At 35.4% G+C, this 16488-nt stretch overlaps 1 protein-coding gene across 3 annotated transcripts in view; it reads left to right on the top strand.

Moving 5' to 3' along the window:
• The window catches only part of TXNDC16 (thioredoxin domain containing 16), a 92928-nt gene that overhangs the window by 46839 nt on the left and 29601 nt on the right, over nucleotides 1-16488 (top strand). For all 3 annotated transcript variants that reach the window (XM_070378494.1, XM_070378493.1, XM_005899959.3), the window contains 5 exons: nucleotides 1934-2100; nucleotides 2479-2539; nucleotides 6837-6954; nucleotides 10951-11094; nucleotides 11844-11903. In XM_070378494.1, coding sequence (XP_070234595.1) covers nucleotides 1934-2100; nucleotides 2479-2539; nucleotides 6837-6954; nucleotides 10951-11094; nucleotides 11844-11903 — 550 coding nt within the window. The remainder of the gene's footprint in view (nucleotides 1-1933; nucleotides 2101-2478; nucleotides 2540-6836; nucleotides 6955-10950; nucleotides 11095-11843; nucleotides 11904-16488) is intronic.

Consider the following 16488-nt stretch of genomic DNA (forward strand, 5'->3'; position numbering starts at 1 on the left):
TGTGTGGTTGTGAGGCTGAGGTTTCTACCTTCTCACTAGTTTATGGCTGGTGTTGCTCTTAGCTCCTATGGTCTGTTCTCAGATTCTGGCCACGTGGCCCTCTCAAAAAACATTGGAAGTTTCTCCTTCAAAGCCAGCAGACAATCTTGCTCCATTGTGCTGTGACAGTCTTACATGGTATAATCTAATCAAGGGAATGACTATGCTGTGAGTACCACCCCGGCTCAAGGAATTAGGATTATACAAAATGTGTACACCGGGAATTTTGGGAGTCATTTTAGAATTATGTCTACCGTAGCTAAATACAGATTTCTCTCTGGAAAATTTAAGGATTAGAAAAATGATTTTCTATTATTAGACAATTTGCAAGAAAGCATCTTTCTGTGTATCTGCTTTTATCCCCTATGCTGGTTTTACTCAGTGGGCTCTTTCAATCTGGCAGCTTGTGCTCCTTTAGTTGTGGGAAATTTCTGTGTTTATTTCAGTGATGTTTTATTCTCTTCTGTTTTCTCCCTTCTCTCTTTCTGGGACTCCTGTTTGAATGTTGAGTCTCTTGAACTAGTCCCTCAATTTTATTATCTTTTCTATTTTCCAGCTGTCTTTGCCATACTTTCTGGCAGATTTATTCAACTTTAGTTTTCATTTTTTGTGGATATAGTATCTTCTCATCTTTTTGAGCTTATCGGTGGTGGTTTTCTGAACCTTTCTTCTTCCTGAATAATCTGTTTCCTCCATGTTACTTGTTTTTCTGTTTGTTCTGGTCTTTCATGTTAGAGGCTTTCCTCAAATGCTTATTACTCCTTGTTTGTGATTTAGAATATGAAACTAAAGAAGTTGGCTGGAAATTCTGAGACTATGGATCAGACTTGTTAACTTTGGGCTCCATAGGGTGGTTGGACCTGGGCAGCGTTTTGGTGAACCACAATGTCAGTAGCTTTAGGCTTTAACTTGTGGTTGTTCAAGATCCCCAGAGAAAGATCTTCCAGTTTTCTGCTGAAATACAGAAGTCTAGCTTCTAGCTACCAGAAACTGAGTGGGGAGGGGACAGAATGAGTCTCAGCATTTGGTTGCTCAGTCCCTCTGCTTTGAGCATGGTATTCACACTCAGCTGTTCCTGCAGTCCCCCCAGATTTCTTCTGGTGTGATGCAGGGGTAGTTGCCTAAGCTCATGGAGTGAGGGAAGAGGATCTAGAGATCTAGCTGCTTCTCCAAAGGTTTTGTCTGTTCTTTCTTACTCTAGAGCCTTCTTGCCATCATTCCCCTTCTGCTCCTTCTTTCCCTGTTCCAGAGGCTCCAGGCACTGACAGTTCCTGAGCAGTTTTAGGATTCTGCAGTTAAAGTGAAATTGTTTCTTACCCTTTCCTCTCACGGCTTAGGATTTTGTTGTTCTCTAGCTTCTAAGACTTTGCTGCCTTTACTCTTTTCCCTTCTTCACGTGTGTATGTTCATCTGTTTTGAAAAATCCTACTGCTGAAGTTGTCCTGGGATTTCTGAAAGGAGTGAAGTTAGATGTGTGTTCAAGCTGCTGTCAGCTCAGATGTTCCTCATTGTTCTGTAAGATGTCATTATATATGTTAAATTCTTATATGGAAGAATTTGTTATGTGTTTCGTTTTTGTTTCAAATCTCTTTCTCTTTATTCAGCAGCACCACAGTTTTATTTATTGCTTTTTTTGGTTTCTCTATGATATCCTTATTCTTTTTGGTTGTAAATATCTGTATAACTACTTGTAGAATTTGTTAGTTTCATATGTTAGTTTAAATTATATAGGTTCATGGGAGCATGAAACTTAGAAAACCATGAGACCGTTTTTGTAAATTGTGGATTTATTTCACAGACTTGTTTTTTCACTTATTATTAGCAGGGTTTAAATCCAAATGTTGGAACATTATTATCACATAGTGAAGACGTTTTGTTCTTTTTCTAAATGAAGACTGAAGTTGCTGGAGATCCTACACAAGTTTCAACTGTTCATCTACAACTAGGATTACCACTGGTTTTTATTGTTGGTCAACAAACTACTTATGAAGCTGATAGAACAACTGCAGAATGGGTTGCTTGGCGTCTTCTGGGAAAAGCTGGAGTTCTACTTTTGTTAAGGTATTTTAAACATGGAATAGTAACTGTTCTCTCTTTAGCAGGACACTAGTATTTTTCTTGGTAATGTGTTCACTGGTAAATAAATTCAAATCTCTAATAGATTCTAATATAGTTAGAGCCAGTTGCTGAGTTGAAGTCTTTAATTATCAGCTTGATTAATATTTAGACCTTTAAACTTTACTAAATGAAGTTGTAGATTAAGATAGAGTATAGAAAACCTGGTCTGTATTTACATGAAAAATTTCTCAGACTCACTAAATTGTAATCTTTTTTCATAAACATTTTTAGTATAAAATTTTCAGTTCAATTTTAGATTGACCTCCTGGATATTATTCCTGAGATTGGCAACATATAACATTTATTTCCATTTTGATAAAGGGACTCTTTGGAAGTGGACATTCCTCACGATACTAATGTTATCATCAGAAGAGCAGAAGAGGTTGGTCATTTTCTATATTGGTCGATAACGTGTGCTTATTTAAAAGAGGTTAATACACATGGTCCTAAAGTAACATATGCTTATTACAGGAAAATTCTATGAATTGGCACTATTCAGAGATAACTGTTAACATTTTCAACTGTTGTGTGTTATTTTCATTTGTTAATCTCTTTTTCCGTGTGTGTTTGTATATTTATATAAATATATGTGTATCTGATGCTGCTGCTGCGCTAAGTCACTTCAGTCGTGTCTGACTCTGTGCGACTCCAGAGATGGCAGCCCACCAGGCTCCCCCATCCTGGGATTCTCCAGGCAAGAACACTGGAGTGTGTTGCTGTTTCCTTCTCCAATACATGAAAGTGAAAAGTGAAAGTGAAGTCGCTCAGTTGTGTCTGACTCTTAGCAACCCCATGGACTGCAGCCCACCAGGCTCCTCCGTCCATGGGATTTGCCAGGCAAGAGTACTGGCGTGGGGTGCCATTGCCTTCTCCAATATGTATATCCACATATGCATATTTTAAAAGAAATTTAGGTTCATGCTGTATTCATCCCACCTTTCACATACAGTTGTATTTCATTACTTGGTATTGTGCTGTGATGCCTGCCTTTAAACACTGTTTTGGACATCACTGATTTATTTCCCTTTGCTAAATTTCTGGAAGTAAATTTTGTTAAATGAGATTTTTCTTTTTTCAGAGCTTGGGCCTTAACCACTTTAATTAATCTTTTTTGTGATTTAAAAATTTTATAGATTATATTTCATTTAAACTTACTATAAACTATTGGCTGTATTCCTTATGCTGTACAATATATCCTTGTGAATTATTTATTTTATTCATGATAGTTTTTACCTCTTAATCCCCTCCCCCATTCCCTCTTTCTACTGGTAACCATTGGTTTGTACTCTATGTCTGTGAGTCTGTTTCTGTTTTGTTATATTCATTAATTTGTTTTATGGTTTAAATTCCACATATAAGTGATAACGTACAGCATTTGTCTTTTTCTGCCTGACTTATTTCGTTGAGCATGATATCATCCAGGTCCATCTATGTTATTGGAAATGACAAAATTTCATTCGTTTTTTATGGCAGAGCGATATTTCATTGCATATGTATGCCACATCTTTACCCACTTGTCTGTTCATAGGCACTTAGGTTGCTTCCATATCGGCTACTGTAAATAATGCTACTATGAAGCCTGGAGTGCATGTATCTTTTCAGATTAGGGTTTTTGTTTTCTTTGGATTCTACTGATTTACTTTTCATGTGTGAAGTTAATTGACTTTCATATTTTTTTTTCTGAATGTGATTTTTCCTTCTTTTCTCCCATGGAAAGGCATTTTATTTTAAATATAGCAGTGTGTACATGTTAATGGGAATTTTAAAGACTTTTAAAATACACAGTCAAATTTCCTTCCAGAAATATTATTTTACCAGAAGGATTTAGAATTCCTTGTTCTTTATACATCTTTGCCAGTACTGAGTAGTAATCTTTAAAAAAAATTATTTCTATACACAAAAAAAGTTTCCATATTAATTTGAATGTCTTTGATAACTTTGACTAGTGAGATCACCTGTATTTCCTTTGTAAATTTCTTAAATTTTTGAATTTTTTAAATTCTTAAAAATTTCCCAAAATTTTTCTTAATTAAGAACTCTTTGGAATATCTTCTAAATATTTTAAACATATGCTAAAAAATTGTTGATATGTTTACAAATGGTCAGATAGTTTAAACTTAAATTCTCTTGCATAAGTCTATGGTATGACTACTGGATTCAGTTATCAAGATTGCTGGGAGAAATATCAATGACCTCAGATATGCAGATGACACCACCCTTATGGCAGAAAGTGAAGAGGAACTAAAAAAGAGCCTCTTGATGAAAGTGAAAGAGGAGAGTGAAAAAGCTGGCTTAAAACTCAACATTCAAAAAACTAAGATCATGGCATCTGGTCCCATCACTCCATGGCAAATAGATGGGGAAACAATGGAAACAGCGAGAGACTTTATTTTGGGGGGCTCCAAAATCACTGCAGATGCTGACTGCAGCCATGAAATAAAAAGACGCTTGCTCCTTGGAAGAAAAGTTATGACCAACCTAGATAGCATATTAGAAAGCAGAGACATTACTTTGCTGACAAAGGTCCATCTAGTCAAAGCTATGGTTTTCCCAGTAGTCATGTATGGATGTGGGAGTTGGACTATAAGGAAAGCTGAGCGCCGAAGAATTGATGCTTTTTAACTGTGGTGTTGGAGAAGACTCTTGAGTCCCTTGGACTGCAAGGAGATCCAACCAGTCAATCCTAAAGGAAATCAGTCCTGAATATTCATTGGAAGGACTGATGCTGAGCTGAAACTCCAATATTTGGCCCCCTGATGCAAAGAACTGACTCATTGGAAAAGACCCTGATGCTGGGAAAGATTGAAGGCAGGAGGAGAAGGGGACAACAGAGGATGAGATGGTTGGATGGCATCACCAACTCGATGGACATGAGTTTGAGTAAACTCTGGGAGTTGGTGATGGACAGGGAAGCCTGGCATGCTGCAGTCCATGGGGTTGCAAAGAGTTGGACACGACTGAACAACTGAACTGAAGTGACTGATGAATACTGAGTTAAAAAGTCAGAAGACTTGACTCCATTGCTGCTAGTTCTGGGCCCAGATAACTGAATTAACTTCTTCCAGCTCAGTTTTCTCATTTGTGAAATAGTTATAAAACCTCTCCTTCTAACTTATAAGAAATTTTATAAGACCAAATAGGAAAATACTTTGAGAACTGTAATATTGTTCAAATATGTGTATTGTGAGGTCATTATGCTTTGCTTTTAGACCAGGTAATGGAAAGAATACTTACTGAAACTATTTTTTTTTTTTTTTTTTTACTATTAGATAAAGGATTCCAAAATAGGACATTACTTTGTTATTGGGAAAAAGGTTTTATAGAAGAATTAAAGTTCATGCTATTTTCCCAGTACATATGAAAGTTATGTTTATACTATACTGTAGTCTGTTAAGTGTGCAATAGCGTTATGTCTAGAAAAATCAATGTATGTAGCTTTAGTTAAAAAATAGTTACTGCTAAAAAATGCTAACCATCATCTGAGCCTCTAGTGAGTTGTAATCTTTTTACTCATGGAGGGCCCTGCCTTGATGCTGATGGCTGCTGAGTGATCAAGGCAGTAGTTGCTGAAGGTTGGGGTAGCTGTGGCAATTTCTTAAAATAAGATAACAATGAAGCTTGCCACATTGATTGACTCTTCCTTTCACAAATGATTTCTCTGTAGTATGCAATGCTACTAGGTAGAATTTTACCCACAGTAGAACTTCTTTCAAAATTGGAGTCAATCCCCTCAGACTCTGCTGCTGCTCTATCAACTAAGTTTTTGTAAGATTCTCAATCTTTTGTTCTCATATCAACGATCTTTAGAACTGCTTCACCAGAAGTAGATTCCATCTCCAGAAACCATTTTCTTTGCTCATCCATAAGAAACAACTCCTCATCCGTGCAAGTTTGATTGTGAGATTGCAGCAGGGATGATTACTGAAATAATCTAGTGGCCTAAAATTTCATGTTTTAAAAAAGTTTTGGTTGAGCCTTAGTGTAAGAAATTTTAATAGAATAATTTCAATGGAATATAATTTGGTATTCTTAAAATACCTGGAGCCAGGTATTATTTTTATGTTTATGGCTAAACAGTCAATTGAACTTTATAGTGGAATTATTTATTTATTTATTTATATTAAATTACTTTTTCCCCCTTCTTTTTGGCCATGCCACACAACTTGTGAGATCTAAATTCCCCAACCAGGGATTGAACCCAGGCCAGGGCAGTGCTAACTGCCCAATCCTAACTGCTAGGCCACCAGGGGCCTCTCTAGTGGACTTATTTTAGATTAAGTATTATTTTGAGTGGTGGTAGTGATTTGGTCACTAAGTCATGTAAAATATCAAAAGAATTTTGGTGCTATTTGCAATAAAATTGCATATATTTGTATCTTGTATTGAGGTAGGACTTACTGTTACATGTAAAATACTTCAGATTTCAGCAGAATGTAACTGTGACAAGAAGCAAATGAGGCTTTCCAGTTCCATGTTTTGCCTTCTTTTCTAGTAGTATGCACTATCTTTCTGTAATGCTTAGATACTTTTAATATTTTGGAGTTAATTTCCCATTTTTATTTTTAAATATTAAAATTGAAATTCACAAGTTTAGTTTCATTTTAGTGTCAAACAAGTAAAATATATTAAAATGGTTCATTATATTCTAGTCATATCTTTTAAAATTAATGTATTTCTAGGACACGCAAGTGGAATTTTTGGCGTTAAGTCATATTGATTTAATAGTATTCCATCTGGAAAGTACCATGAACGTTGAGGAAATGGTCAAATATGAAGACATGGCAGAGCTAAACATAGGTAATGTGTTTTTTTGATGCTCATGTTCCCCTCCCATTTCTGCCCAGCATCCTTAAGGTCAGTGAAATTTCAGTGAATTAACTTTCACATTCAAGAATATGAAGAGACCTGAAGAAGTTTGGAATCACATTTTAGCAAGTTGATTAGGTGAAAAGATACAAGGATGCTCTATTTTGCTTAGTGTGATACTTTCATTGTTATATATCAGGCTTCTCTCTTTCCGCCTGTGCCTTTATCCTCCAGATCAGTTCCTTCAGTGCTACTGGTCTATTCCATGTTTAAAAAGGACCCAGGAGCCACAATATGATATTTATTTTTGTTATTCCTATTAGGGTATGAAATTCTGATGAATATAGTTATATTTGTAGTTGTAAATGAATCCAGTTGTTAACAGTAAAAGGAGTAAACTTTGATAACACTTTTATACTTATTTTTAACGTTATTTTTAATAACGTTAAAAATAATTATTGTTTTAACATTTAAACATTTAACATTAGTATTTTAACGTTAAATTAATTTTACCATAATGTCAAAATAATTTAAGTTAATTTTAACAGAATTTTGCCAATTTTGTTTTTCTTTTTATTGTTCTATCACCTATGTTTTGAAGTATTCTATAGTTTTCAAGGCTATTTCCCACACATTATTTACTTTGATTGTTTTCCTCTGAGTTAGTTGAGGTCACCTTCATTGTAGATGAAAAATCTGTGTTTTGGCAGAGTTAAATGATCTGCACAAAGTCACAAATGGCATGTGGAGCATTCTGACTTGAAATTTCATTTGTGACCATTATCATTCCTGATACTTCTTTATAACATATCCTATTCTGAAATTGCTCATTTGCTTTTCTCCCTTCTGTACTGGTCTATTATAAACTTCTAAGGCAGGGATTATGTCTTGTGCATTTACTAAATGCATCCCGTTTAGTAAATTATTGAATTTTTATCATGAGTCCCGTTGAGTAAATACTTTTTATGTAGTCCTGTTGTTATGAGTCCCAGGAAGGAAGGAATTTGCATATTCTTTTCATGAGATCAGTTTATTATGATGATCAAAATCTGTATTATAAATTTAGTAAGGCCTCTGAGCTTTAACTGGTACATGACCAGCCTCATGGTTTGAGCACTGCTCTAGTTTTCTGGTATACAGAGGTTAGAACTGCTGATGATTTAAGCCGGAGTTCTTCTCCATAGCATCATCATTATACAGGCAGGTCTGTGTTCTGGTCTCTTGGTCCTTGCTTTGTTCCTATCATCGTTCATATATTCAAACTTTCAAAGTTACAGGAACCATCCAGGTGTCAGTTTTAACAGGATTCCTGTCCTCAGCGGAAGTTGCCTTTTTCAAAATTTTGTTGCCATGTCTCGTTTTACTTAGTGACTCTGGCTTCAAGATAGCTTGCCCTCTGGTGCTGCCTTCTCGTTTTTTCTCTCTCCTGTCTTTGCTCCTCAGCCCAGTTCTTGTGTTTTGGGGGTGGGGGTGTTTGGTCTTAATTTCCTATGTTTGTAATCCATATTGACTTGTAATATAGTATGATGTTGTGCCCAAATACACAATTGCCCTCTTATTTTCATTCCTTCTCATTAATTAGGAAAAATAGATGAGGTTTGGAAAGAGTTTGTTACCATGAAAAAGTGAAATATAAAGAAAAATGCTCTTCAGAGGAAATGAACACACAGTGACTCAGAATTAAATGAACTGGGTTCTACAAAAAGAGTATGAAAAACACTTATGTGACTAAAAAGAATATATATACATGTTGATAAGTAGGTGAAATGTAGAGCTGAGGAGTGAATATATTTATAAACTTAAGTGGCTTATTAAGAGAATGGGAAAGCAGAAAGGTGTTAGAACAAGGTAAGAGAAGAAAGGATGGATTAGGAAATAAGAATGGACTGGCAGGAAAATGAAAATATGTGAATAATAAGAAAATACTGTAAATGAGAAAATTGGCCTTCATTAATTTTGATATTGAGGGCATAACTTTTAGTGTCATAGAATGTGATATTTTAAAGTATCTTAAAATTAATAGTGTAAGTCTTATGGTTCACAGGTTTGAACACTGAAATTCCTAGAGTTATGTAATTTACTAGAGTCACACAGCTAAAAATTGCTGATGTGATACTAAAATCTAGATATAGTCTTTTATGGTATTGGAAATCATATGGAAAATAATAATTTAGTTTTCTGAATGCATTGTCTTTCTCACTTCCTTTCTTTTTAATATGTTATTACAGAGAATTATAAATGTATCATAAAATAGGATAATAGAACAAACCTCCAGATAACCATTTCCTGGCCTCACTCAACTACCATCAGTCAGTGGCTAATCCTGTTACATTCATAGCCCTTTACTTATTATTTTGCACCTAATTCCAAACATATAAATTCATCCATAAATATTTCTCTGTATTTCAGACATGTAAGGATTCTTTTAAAATTAACATAATGCTATTATTTCATCTACATGGTTAAGAATTGTTAATATCAGATGCTTAGTCGACATGCAGATTTCCAGCTTCATCATGCTTCTTCATGCCACTGTTGCTTTGTACATGCTGTTCGTTTTACTCATATGCCTCTACTGCCTCCTTAAGTTTCATTTTTCTTTTAATAATGTTCAGCTAGTGTCAACTTCTAGGAAGCTTTAATTGTCTCTAATCAAGTTGGATGTGCCTCCAATGTTACCATATGATCTGTACAAACTTCCAACAGGACATTTGTGAATTCAGAATATGTGTGTGTATGTGTGTTTACTACATATTTGAATGGATAGATGAATGAATGAATGGGTGGGTGGGTCTGTCTGTCTTACTGAAGTTTTTTTTTAGATTTAATTGATATGTAACATTATATTAGTTTTAGTTGTATACCATAATGATTCAATATTTCTGTATATTGTGGTTAATGAAACGATTTTTACATATTCAGAATCTACCCATGACTTAATACACATAGAATAAAATAAAAATTTCTTGGTTTATATGACCTCTTATGGCTTTCCATGTGGTACTAGTGGTAAAGAACCTGCTTGCCAATGCAAGAGAAGGAGACATAAGAGATGCAGGTTCAATCCCAGATCCGGAAGATCCCCTGGAGGAGGAAATGGCAACCCACTCCTGTTTTCTTGCCTGGAGAGTCCCATAGACAGAGGAGCCTGGCAGGCTACATACATACAGTCCATGGGGTCGCAAAGAATTGAACACAACTGAGTGACTGATCCACACATGATCTAGAAACCCTAGAGTTTTCTCACGTCATTCCTTCAGTCTATTTCGCTTTAGTCAAATGTGCCTTCCCTCAGTGCCTAGAGTATGCTGAGCTCTTTTATGTCTCCGAGTCTTTGCTATGTTGTTCTCTTTGTCTAAAACGTTCTTTTCTTGATTATCCGGTAGACTTTGGATTGCCCAATTTAAATCTCCCTGTTAAAATCTCTCAGTGTATCTTTTGCCTTTCTTCTTAAACTGATCACGTTTATAGTTACATATTTATTTAGTGATGAGTTTATCGACTGATTTTTCCATAGATAGAAACCGTGTGATCAGGGACTACGTCTGCTTTGCTCACTGCTTTCCTTAGTGTCCATCCCAGTGCTTGCCGTGTAGTAGAAGCAAAAGAAATACTGTCAAACGTGTGTGGTAGGACTTTTTTAGGTTATAAACTAATATACTGATTAGAAACAAATGTTATTTGTTGACAAGTTTATTATTTTATATTTATATTTATTATATTATTTCTTGACAAGTGTAAGTAATTCCTTTTGGAATTAACTAAAACTTGATCATTTCTAGGTCAGGAAGCATCTGAGAGTCATTTAAGATAGGAAGCCAGACAACTGGAAAGTTTTCTAAATATCATGCATTTAAAATATTAAGATAGTATGAATTCATGAGTTTCTATGAAGTGCCAAATTTTCATATGCTTGCCTGGGAGAAGAGCTTAAATATTTTAAATTGTACATTTATGTTTACATTAATTTCTCTTCAAACATTTCAGAAATTCAAGATGATGAAGTGGAAGAAACTGTTTACAGAGACAGAAAGAGACAGTTACCTTTGGAACTCACTCTGGAATTAACGGAAGAGACATTTCATGCGACAGTGACAGCTTCTGACAGCATAGTGCTTTTCTATGCTGGCTGTGAGTATTATGAACCTTTAGAGGTGACTGCTGTACTGCACATTAGGACATTTAAAGTAGGCAGATTTTACTTTTGCATTCTGTTATTACACATTGTAAAATGACATAGCTTTCATATGTCCCACACTTTTAAACAATTTACTTCGAAGCTGTTTCTAGGGTTGTAAAACTGATTATATATAGTATAGTCTAAGTGGTAGTTGCTCAGTCATATCTGACTCTTTGCAATCCCATAGACTGTAGCCCGCCAGGCACTTCTGCCTGTGGGATTCTCCAGGCAAGAATACTGGAGTGGGTTGCCATTCCCTTCTCCAGGGGATCTGAGCCTCGTGCATTGCAGGCAGATTCTTTACCATGTGAGCCACCAGAGAAGCCCTGATTATATAGTTGATTATAAATTGAAGATTATGATTAAACTAGATGTTAAGCTTACTAATTTGGAAAATTGTTGTTAATCAAGCTAATGATTTTAATAGATTAACAGTTATTGGAGGTTTATAGGCATTATATTGCTTTTATCTTCAAACAATAGCCATTCAACTATACTCCTTGCCATATGAATGTAGAAAATTAGTTGTATTTGGAACTATCTTGAATGTGTGGACAATACTGAGTGCTGCATATTAGAATATTTCTTAGTATAAAATAATTTTAAGATACCCCATTAATCTATATGTTTGTTATGTATAAGTATGGATGCTTTAGAAATATGTATGTTGTAATATCTTTTTTTTTTTTTTTTAATGTAGGGCAAGCAGTATCCATGGCATTTCTGCAGTCCTATATCGATGTGGCAATTAAACTGAAAGGTATTACACTGTTGTAGGCATGTTTATTTTCCTGGTTCTGAGCTATAGCTATTTGTAAAATTGTGTCTCGCTAAAGGTGTAGAAAACCACATAAAATTTCAGATTATTACGTTTGTGTCTCCACAACAAACATAAGTTAATACTGAACGTTAGACTATTCCACTTGAAACATGATTAAGTATTGAAACCATTTTACAGCAAAGAAAATTAAAAAGTGATAACTTCAGTATAAGTTAATACTCCACAGTTAATAAGTTAAGGAACCATGAGTTTCAAAACTGTTAGGAGCATTCCCTTTGATTCTCTTCATTAAACTGTCTTATAGCTTTATACTTAATCCAGTAAACTTTTTGACTGAATTCAGTCATTCAGCAAACATTTATTGAGTGCCTACTATGTGCCAGTTACTGTTAAATATTATTAAATATATACTAAATATTATTAAATAAAAATTTGATAGATAAACCTATATCTCACAGTCTAATGAAGGCTCTAAGATCCCAGTGTTCTTGAAGCTATACAGTTAGCTTTTCATGGGTAGGGAATTTCTTAATAGCCAGAATCTTTTTATTTTAACTATTCTATGAAACCTGATTCAGTGGTAGACAAACAGTAATCCAAGCAATGAACTCAAAATGTCTATGCCACTGTCCCAGCAAAGAAAAGGAGGAGTGGGGAGGCCTGTTAGTGTTAGTAAGAGAGAGAGAGTAATGGATTAGGTAAGTATAATACTTTTTAATCATTCGAATAAGACAGTCCATATCATGCTTTGTATCTTTAATATTATTTCTTCTTACTCTGTTTTTCTTGTTAATAAAAGCTGTTATGGCTAAATGGGCTTTTTCTTGGCTACTCCAGAAATGCATCTACCATTTAGTTTTTTTAGGACATTGGCTTACAGCCTCTTTTATTATTTAGTAAGTTCCTTATGGGAAGAAAGTATGCCTTATACTCAGTTCATTGGACTTGGTGCATTGTCTTACACTACAGAATATCTTGTGTTTAATAATTGTTGAGTAAATAAATTAGCAATATAGTAGAGTTTCATAAATTTTATTTTATTCTCACAAAATTTTATTTTGTGGAAAAGGTGTACTGGTATACAACGTGTGTGTGTGTGTGTATGTATGTATATATATGTGTATATATATATGTGTGTATATATATATATATATATATATATATATATGGGGCTTTTGTGAATTCAAGAAGTTGATTCCAGAAAGTCAACCCTAAATACAATATGTTCTATAATAATTAAAGCATCAGAGATATAAAAAAATCATTGTTGATCCATTTCTCTTCCATTCAATTCCAAACTACATTTGATCTATCGTTTGATTATTTCATTCCCCAAGTGAAGGGATGATTAAGTCTGTAGATAATATGATCCCTAATATTTTTTTTAAAGCAAATCCTGTCACTCTCTAGTTCTCCTTTATGATTGCAATCTATAGACTGATTTAAGTTTCTTCTCTTAGGTTTTCCAGCCTTACTAGAAGAAAGAAAAAGTAGGAAAATATAAAAAATAACCATATATATAAATATAAAATATAAATATAAATAAAATATAACCATTTATATATATATAAAAGTAGGAAAATATAAACCATAATAAAATAGTAATTGGATAATGTCCCTGAATACTAGAATTATCCCCCCTCCCCAGCCCATTTGGCTAGATACCAAATGAAAATGGAAGGAGGTTCTCTTACTTTCTTCTCTGTTAATGACCACATAAAGACCTGACCCTTCAATGCAAGGACTCTGAGTTGTATGTGTTTGTAGAATAAAAAATGAAGATTAACCACCAACCTAAAGACTTGATTTCTTTTTTCAATTAGTATGTTCTTTATGAATAACAATTCTTTTAGTAATTAGATATCAGGTGGATTATTTTGGAAGTTCATGGGGCTTCATATAGAAATGCATACTATAGGTAACAATAATGTTTTATGTCTGTGGTGAAGCCTATACTATAATTTTATAAACTAGGACAATATTGTAATACTTTGGGGGTTGTATAATCTTTCATGTTGTTTTGGGAAAAAGCCACTTATTTAATCTTAGTCCAAGAGGATGAAGAATATTTTATACTTAGTCACAAGGTGGCAGCAAATGTCTGTTTTTGTTTTTCTTTTAAATTAGGATCCTTATTTGAAATTGCTGTGTTGTTAAAGTACGTGGAGTGTAATACTACAGTAATCTTAGAACATTAGACTATTCCACTTGAAACATGATTAAGTATTGAAACCATTTTACAGCAAAGAAAATTAAAATGTGATGACTTCAGTATAAGTAGCCTTATCATTTTTTAATAATATATATCAATATTCTTTATTTCAGTTTTAAAGATAACATCAAAGTTTTCAGCTTGGACTGCTGGGACATTTTAAACAGTGCTAGACCCACTGAGGATGCCTATTGAAGGGAGAGAACTACATTTATTATGACACCATGTTCCATCCTTTGGTGGCAGTGCATAGTATCATACTCCATTTGAGCAAGCACCAGCACATGCACCACTACACATTTATTGACTAAATGACTAACATAAAGGAGAAGAGAACTTTATAGATCCAAGCTTAGAAGGAATAAAGGTTTATCTTTGTATGTCATATAATATTCAGGTATTAACATACTTCAATGTAAACACTGAAAATTTGTTCATGAAGAAATATCAGGGTACATTTCACAAATTTTTACTGGATACATAATAGGTAATAGACATTGTTCTAGGTAGCAGGTTTATAAGACAGACTAGACCCTGTGAGATAGAATCTAGGATCATAATGTAAAGATGGATTTTTAGTATTAAAACTTTTGAAGATAAAATATTAAAATATTGCATTTTGCAATTTTAGTCTTATGGGTAGGTTACATCCTAATTTAGAATTTAGGATTAAATTGATATACAAAGATTCCTTCTTTGATCTAATACTATATTAAAATTTCCTTTTATTAGATTTTCTTCCTCTCTTTCATTAGCTGAGTTTTATGGTACTTTGTTATTTGGTTTTTGATATCTCTGCACCTAACTATATATTTTGGAGAACTGGAGAACTTTGCATATACAGTTGACTTAGACAATGCAGGGATTAGGGGCGTTGACTTTCCGTGCAGGAGAAAATCCAAGTATAACAGGCTTGGCCCTCCGTGTACACGTTTGCTGGAGAAGGCAATGGCACCCCACTCCAGTACTCTTGCCTGGAGAATCCCATGGACAGAGGGGCCTGGTAGGCTGCAGTCCATGGGATCGCTGAAGAGTCGGACATGACTGAGCGACTTCACTTTCACTTTTCACTTTCATGCATTGGAGAAGGAAATGGCAACCCACTCCAGTGTTCTTGCCTGGAGAACCCCAGGGACGGGGGAGCCTGGTGGGCTGCTGTCTGTGGGGTCACATAGAGTTGGACACAACTGAAGTGACTTAGCAGCAGCAGCAGCATACACGTCTGCTCTGTATCCAAGTTTCCACATCCATGGATACATCCAACCTTGGGTCATGTGGGACTGTAGCATTGACTATTGAAACAGATCTGTAAGTGGAACTGCACAATGCTTTCCAAGGGTCAATTGTATTAGTACAGAACAAGTAGGAATTTCTCTTTGAGGTTCTGCTATGTGTTTTCTCAGGCTGAAAAGAAATTATTTAGATTAAGTAAATATGTATGAAATTATACTGTTGAGACAGGTTGGGTATGTGGAAGTGAAAAGTGAAAGTCGCTCAGTCGTGTCCGACTCTTTGTGACCCCATGGAATATACAGTCTGTGGAATTCTCCAGGCCAGAATACTGGAGTGGGTAGCCTTTCCCTTCTCCAGAGGATCTTCCCAACCCAGGGATAGAACACAGGTCTCCCACATTGCAGGCGGGTTGTTTACCAGCTGAGCCACAAGGGAAACCCAAGAATACTGGAGTGGGTAACCTATCCCTTCTCCAGGGGATCTTCCCAACCCAGGAATCAAACTGGGGTCTCCTGCATTGCAGGCACATTCTTTACCAACTGAGCTATCAGAGAAGAGAAGTGAAGTGAAGTGAAGTTGCTCAGTCATGTCCAACTCTTTGCAACCCTGTGGACTGTAGCCTACCAGGCTCCTCTGTCCATGGGATTTTCCAAGCAAGAGTACTGGAGTGGGTTGCCATTTCCTTCTCCAGGGGATCTTTCCTATCCAGGGATCGAACCCAGGTCTCCCACGTTGTAGGCAGACACTTTACCGTCTGAGCCATTAGGGAAGTCTGAGCTATCGGAGAAGCCCTAGGTAAATATCATGGAGGCCCTAGATAGTATATTCACACACATATTTAAGGTATTTCATGTACGAGGACTGCTCTAGATTCTGGAAACTCAGTGATGAGGAAACCAGACACAGTCCCTGCTCTCAGGAAGCTCAAATCATACAACACAAATGAGTACATAATTCCATGATGAGGTAGGGAAAAGAGCATGGTCCTTTAGGAGTATAAGAATCAGATGTAGATCAGGGTGTCAGTGGAGGCTTCTCTGAATGGTCACACATGCAGAGATCTGAAGGGTGAGAAAGACCTGACTGGTAAAATTGGTAGAGGTGGGCTGATACCAAAAT

Source organism: Bos mutus, chromosome 10 (genome assembly GCF_027580195.1).
Source record: "Bos mutus isolate GX-2022 chromosome 10, NWIPB_WYAK_1.1, whole genome shotgun sequence".
Taxonomy (NCBI): Eukaryota; Metazoa; Chordata; class Mammalia; order Artiodactyla; family Bovidae; genus Bos; species Bos mutus.